Below are 7,002 nucleotides of genomic sequence, written 5' to 3' on the forward strand. Positions count from 1 at the left end.
GTGCATTAAACACTACGTTTTTAGAACACATTTTTCCTGGCAGTTGATAAAACAAAGAATTGGAGTTGGTTTATTTTTCCAATATTATTTCATCAAAACTTACTTCAGTGAGTCCTTCTTCTAGGTGGAATAAAACAAAATGATATAAAAAACTAGTTATGAAACTATTTTGAAGAGGTAACAATCTCTGCTCATAATAGCAGGAAGAAGTTCTGCTCTGGAACTTTTTTTTTTTAGATCCTTTTTTAAAACAAAATATTTTGTTTCAAGGTGGTAAGATAATTGTGAGTCTGGTTGAATTCTCTCTCTCTTTTTAAATTGTGTGTATAAGTTCATGCATATATGAATATTTATTTATTTCTACATGTATAAAACAAGAAATATGTTAAGATTTATTTTAGTTACAAGTAGAGGGTAAAATAGCCTAGTCTTATTTGCTCTTGCACAGATTCCCCCAGCAAATGGGCAAGCTGCAGCCATTCAGGCACTCCCTACAGACTGGCTTATATATGATGAAATGACGAGAGCTCACAGGATAGCAAATATCAGATGCTGTTCTGTTGTAACACCTGTCACTGTGTCACTCTTCTGTGGACCAGCTAGATTACCAAGTAATGCTTTGCAGGAACCTTCATCCTTTCGAGGTATAGTAGGGTTTGGATTTGGAATGTTTCCATTGGTATACACTAGTATGTGATATGCAAGGCTTATTTTTCAAGCATATTTAATACGTATATTAGCTAATTCTTAAAATGACAGAGCTATAGTTCCTGTAGCTGTTCAAGAATAGTTTATAGGCTCTGTAATAAATGTCTCAGTTTTATGGATATGAATCTACAAGGATTCACAAATTACACTTACATAGTTCTGAACTCCCAGAAATTATAGTTTGTAATGAAATAAAAAATGCAAACAAAATGTCTGATGACAATACTAATGCTGAGAAGTGTAATATGCATTCTAAAGACTAGTTTATTTGATACTTTGAATCAGATTATTCAAACTAAATAATAATTTAGAAACTATCAATGTGGCAAACAGTCACATTGCTTCCAGCTGAAACATGCATTTTAAAGATTATTTTCTACTGATAACTTTTAATGACAATTAGCTGTACTATTAACTAAAGTAATAGGAAATATATAGAAATTTCCTTTTTATTTATTTATTTTTTATTTAAATGGAGTGCTGTAGGAATCGAAGCAAAAATAATCTATCCTGCTGCCAGTTCTCTAGAAATATTAGTTTGAATCAAAGAGTCCAAGTTCAGGACATGGTTTAGTGGGTGTGGTGGTGGGTTGATGGTTGAACTCTTTTCCAACCTAAACGATTCTATGATTCTGTGATTATTTTTGAAGCTTTCCTGTTTTGCTCTTAAACTGTTACCCTTGAAATAGTGTTTATGCTGATTGAATTGCACTTAAAAAAAAAAATTTAGAATCCTACTTAATAGCCATATTTATATGTAATTTATTTTTTTTCTTAATGGGTCTTTAAATCTGCTGTTTTACTGGGAAATAAGCGTAGAGCAATGTGTGGTTTTGCAAACAGCGTCATGCAAAAGTTTGACAATGGCTTGTTGATACTGATGAAGGTACATGAGTGAGTCGGATCACACCAATACAGGTACTTACATAGCAGGGGCCTCAGCAGGTCTGGGTACTTGAGTTCTGCTAACTGAAGCAAAGACTTTTCACTGAGGTGTATGTGCTGAAAATAAAAAGTGGTTTTACAAATGTTTACATTCAAAAATAAAATTTAGAAGGAGAATGAGTTCATTGCTGGTAATACAGTAGTGTTCAGGTTTTTGTATGCAAGTGGAAATAATACAGAAATGTTAATGCACCTTTCATATTTAATTCAGGGGATGGGGTATCTAATGATAACAGTGATAGCGAGATGGAGGACAAAACAACTGCTAATTTGGCACTACTGAAGTTAGATGAATGGCTCCATCTCAAACTGGACCCTGAAGTAAGTAGTGTATCACTTCAATGCTTGTTTCTTGTAGAAGGATATTTATGTCATATCTTCCCCAAAAGACTTCTGAAACATTTGGGTAACCAAGATTTTTCTGTAAGACTGGCTGTCACGGTCCGTTTCGGTCTCAAATTTACAGGACAACATACTCTGTGATTTAACCTTTATTTCCTGAGCTCATTAAGAAGTACAACAAATAGAGGGGCTCAATTCCATTTTGTCCAGAGTGGTCTTATCACCTGAATTAACTTACCATTCAAGTTGTAAGGTTCATAACTTAAAACTCTCAATTTGTGCACCTATAAGCAAAAAGAAAAAAAGAATTAGTTACCTAGCTGACGGTGAGAGTGCTCATCCTTCTGCCTCAGCAGGAAAGCCTCAGCAGTGCAGCTGCTGTTGGATCCCCTTCAAAAGCTTTTTGGGTAACCTGATGTTTTGTACCTTCCAGCTTGGAGGTTTTTTCCATTTCCATAAGTTAGCAGATTCTTATGAAACTGCTAGACAAAAGACAATGGCTGCAGGAGACAGCAAGCTGCAGGTGATAGTGGCTGCATAATGGCCCTTCAGCTGTTTCTGGCTGCCTGTGCTGCCTATGTGGTGCTCTTGCTTTGACCTAATGGCACTGCTCCCAGCACACATCAAGCCTTATCATGATCTGGGTTAGCCAAAATCTGAGCAGGGGTTGAGTGAACCATGGCAATGGCATATTGTGTATTTCCTTCTTTGAGAGTTTTACTGAAACTGGATCAAAATGGAGCACTGAATTGAGAGGAAGGGCATAAAGCATGAGAAGATTTTTTTTTTTAAGTTAAAGTTTTAAGTTTGGTGCAGAGCTAGATGACATAAAACATTTTAAAAATTATCTTGCACCTGAGCAAAGAAAAGATAGCTTAACAGCTTAGTTTAAATGTGGGGTTTTCTCCCCCTCCCCAGCACTTCAGTCTTGCCTTTCAGTTTGGACCCTGTTCATTTTAGAATGCCGGAAGCTGCCTGATAGGAAACACATAGGGTACCCTTATCTGTCTGGTCTAATGTTTTTAGTCTTTAACAGAACTGAAATTCATTACAGGCTGCTGGTTTGTTGTTGCAACTCAGACAGAAGTGGCATAGCTTATTTCTGCGTCGTATGCGAGCTCCTTCTAAACCGTGGTCTCAAGTTGATGAAATAACTGTAAGAGCAATTGTAACTGTTTTAAGTACTGAAGAACAGTCTGCAGGTTTGCAGCAGCCTTCAGGAATTGGTCAGAGACCAAGACCTATGACTTGTGGAGAACTTCCTTTAGCATCTACGTGGAAGTCAACCAACAGTAGAAAAAGCTCAGCAGAAACTGAATTCTCTGATGACTCCTCTAATGCTGAAAAGTAAGCTTTTGAGATCTTCTAGAGACTGTACGTTGTAATTTATTTAGCTATAAAAGCATCACTTGAATTTCTGCTATTAATAAAAAGGAAGAAACAATGGAAATACAGTTGAAAGAATTTATACTGTCCTATGCTGCATTTTAGTTGTGAATTCATTGAGAAGTATTTCATATGTGTGCCTGCTGTTTGAGAGAGCGGTCAGGATATTGTCCGTGAATTGTGATCTCTGGGAAGAAGTAGCAGAAGAGGTTTTAACTCTAGCATTCAAAACCAATGCATGATCAGTATTTTTTTTTAGTTAGTGTTCAATGTGTTTTGGAATTACTGTAATATAGGTAGTCATGCAATAGGCTGATATGTAGATATAAATTGTTCTGTGACCACTTATGAAACTCCTGGTATGTCCTGTATCTACCTTTACTTTTTAGAGTTCTAATGAAATCTACACCTCCCACACTTAACCAGCCAAAGAAGTACAAAGAAAAGAACATTGTGCACTCCAAACGAACTTCGGACGACAGGTCAGATCAATCATCAGTGAAGTCTACAGACAGCAGTAGCTATCCTAGCCCCTGTGCTAGTCCTTCTCCAATATCTGGAAAGGTAGAGTTCTTGTAAACAAATCACCTCACTCTTCAAAATTAATAGAATTTTGGGAATAAATTTGCTGGTACCTTTCAGCCATTATCGGGTATTGTATTGATGAATTAAGATCCTAACTTAGATTTTCATTTTTAACTGCATAGTACTTATTTCTTTCTGGAACTTAAAACCTACACTAAATATCCTTGTTATGCTGGTTTAATACAGTAAAAATACTATTCTTTGCAGACTGCTGAGGTAAAGCTATCCAAAGTAGAAAAAAAAGGGCTTTTTTTTTTTTAAACCTGATATAATAACCAGTGAAGGTGTGTTAATTTTTCTTAGTTTTTTCTAAATTCGTGTATAGTACATGCCCTTCTGAATTCTTTGGATTCTGCCTTCCTCTGTTTCTGTAATAGCATACACTGATGCTGATTCTCTTTTAAGTTTAGTGTTATCTGCTGCGTTATGACTGCTTGCTTTTTTTAATGACGGTTATTTTAACAAAGCACACATTTTTAATGAGGTTATTGGCAAAATTCTCCCTGTGTACTTGAATAGTAAACTGGAGTAATACTAAACAGATCACTAAGAGGAAACCCCATTGTTTCTCTAGGCACAGACTCATTGGAGGATTTAATAATTCCTCTTAAGTCTTTTAGTTTTTAAATTCAACCAATGTAAAAGGGAGAAAACCTATGTTTCCAGAAGGTGGAAATGTGAGTAGTGTGCTTCAGGCTGTAGTGTAGAATGATGACTTCTGTGTCATCTAAAGGTGTGTCAGACTTCAAAGAATTGTAACCATTTAGGCCTGTTCTGCTATACTTGTTTGCTGCCCCTCATGAAAGAATTATTATTTTGGAAAGTGCTTAAAAAATGTGAAATACATTTTAAAACCAATTCAGACAGTACCAGCTGATAGATGCTGTGTTTCTTGTAGAATCTGAGGGAGGAGGGTGGGAGTGCAGTGAAGGGATTTCTGTCTTCATGTGTGCAAAACTTTAGAACTAAAGCCTGGTTTATTTTATTATAGCTTAATTTAATTTAATTTTTCCAGGGTTCCAAATCTCCTTCACCAAGACCAAATATGCCATTTCGGTACTTTATAATGAAAAGTAGCAATGTGCAAAACATTGATATTTCTCAGCAGAAGGGTATATGGTCTACTACACCAAGTAATGAACGAAAACTAAATAGAGCCTTTTGTGAGAGCAGCACGGTTTACTTAATATTTTCTGTTCAAGGGTCTGGACACTTTCAGGTGAGTCCTTAGTTAATACTAAATATTAGCTTTGGTTAATGGTTTAGGAGAGCGCAGCAAATGACTATGTGTAGTATGGAGGTTTTTGCTTATGGCTACTGACCTTGTAATGAGTAGCAAGCAAATGTATCTGGTTGCGGAGAAAAGAGTACTTCATTCTTCTCTGAAGTATGCTCAAAGGCTAAGACTGAATTGCCTAACATCTTGAGTCAGAATAATGTTTATACCCTACATTAATCCTTGCCTCAAAAGAGGTTTTGTTACACGGCTTTGATTTAGCAGCAATTTAGGTTTTATTAATATTTTTGAGATTAGATCACAAGATTAGGTCCTATGACTGTAATGGTACTTAATTATGAGCCAATTTAACAGAGTGATTCATTGAGATTTGCAAATTAAAGATCCAAAAATGGCAAGGATTACCCAAAACTTGCAGCAGGGTTGGAGGTTAAATAAAATCACACAAGCACAGACAGATAAAACAGTTCTGAACCAAATCACACACACACTCTCGAGTTTCACTTCTCACTTTTATGTGCTGGCTTTCATCAATGGGTGGTCAGTAAACTTCACAAAATCTGGCTTTTAAGTCCTCGTGAAATCGTAGACGACGATCTTCAATCCTTGCAAAATCCTGAGGCGTCCCAGCTCGGGGGAGATACTGGTCACACAGCCTGCTGCAGTCCCAGAGAGCTCCAAGGGTCTCTCCTTGGATCAGTGTTTATAGGGTCTTGAGATGATTGACTTTGGTCATTGTTTTACGTTCTGGCCACAATTCGTGCTGAGTCATCCTGATGTACCATTCAGGGAGCAGATGGCCCAGGTGTGGCCAGGAGGTGCCTGGCACCCATAAGTTGCTGCACTTGCAACCGAGATAACAGCACAATGGGAGGTTTTCAAAGCATGGATGGCTTATCCTGAAACAGGGTGGTCCTGATGGACCATTCAGGCAGCAGATGGCCCAGGTGTGGCCAAAGAGTGCCTGATGCCCTTGTAGTCAAGATAAGAGCACAATGGGATGTTTTCCGAAAGCAGGCATGGCTTATCCTGAAATCTCAGAGTGGCCCGGGGCGGAGGGCTGCACCACCACAATCCTTTTAAAAAAAACAACAAAACAAACAAACAAATCCAAATAAAGCAGGGGATTGCTACTCTTTTCTCTGCATGCCAGAGTAAATATTTTAAGTGAACAAGCAGTTCTAATCGAGTCACAGCTTCCTAAAGCCAGGGAACTCATAGATGTCTTTATTACAAATTTTAATAAAATCTGTTTTGCTTGAACTGTAGTTTCTAAAAGTTAGGAAGCTGGAAAGTCGTGGCCATGATTGTTCCATAGCTGTGTCTTGACTTCAAGTTTAGCAAGGTATTTGTCAACAGTTTATTGACAAATTTGTAGCCAATTTGAAGTTAAAGATGACCTGGTAGTGCAAAGTTGCAGGTTAGCTGTGTTGTAGAGCAGGCTAAACGATTATCCAGGTAAAGGAAGTTCAGCTTGCCTCTTCATATATAAACTATTCATTAAAGTCAGCTAAACTTAAAATCTAATGAACCAGCCCGAATACAGCTGTCTTGGAGATACCACTGAAGTATTATGGTGAGATAGACATAATGGCAGTCTGGCAGATGCAGATGTAATATTGGAAAGTAATTTTCAGCATGCCAGTTGATACTGAAAGTGGGCTGTTGTATTGGTGCTCTTAGACAAGGAAGCTGGGAGGGGAGGACATGCTGAAGTCAGGAGTGTAGGCGGTTGATGTTGTCTTGCCCTTCCAGTTTTGGCAACACACTGGACATTCATGGGAATGCGAGATTAACAC

The 7,002-nt window shown here is 37.5% G+C and overlaps 1 protein-coding gene across 1 annotated transcript in view; it reads left to right on the forward strand.

Moving 5' to 3' along the window:
• The window catches only part of LOC104832320 (probable ATP-dependent RNA helicase YTHDC2), a 27,378-nt gene that overhangs the window by 5,021 nt on the left and 15,355 nt on the right, over positions 1 to 7,002 (forward strand). The window contains exons 6-10 of the mRNA XM_010568449.1: positions 449 to 644; positions 1,865 to 1,974; positions 3,050 to 3,342; positions 3,771 to 3,945; positions 4,982 to 5,185. Of these exons, the coding sequence (XP_010566751.1) occupies positions 449 to 644; positions 1,865 to 1,974; positions 3,050 to 3,342; positions 3,771 to 3,945; positions 4,982 to 5,185 (978 nt within the window). The remainder of the gene's footprint in view (positions 1 to 448; positions 645 to 1,864; positions 1,975 to 3,049; positions 3,343 to 3,770; positions 3,946 to 4,981; positions 5,186 to 7,002) is intronic.

This window comes from Haliaeetus leucocephalus, unplaced genomic scaffold, assembly GCF_000737465.1.
Source record: "Haliaeetus leucocephalus isolate CR32 unplaced genomic scaffold, Haliaeetus_leucocephalus-4.0 Scaffold241, whole genome shotgun sequence".
In the NCBI taxonomy this organism is placed as follows: domain Eukaryota; kingdom Metazoa; phylum Chordata; class Aves; order Accipitriformes; family Accipitridae; genus Haliaeetus; species Haliaeetus leucocephalus.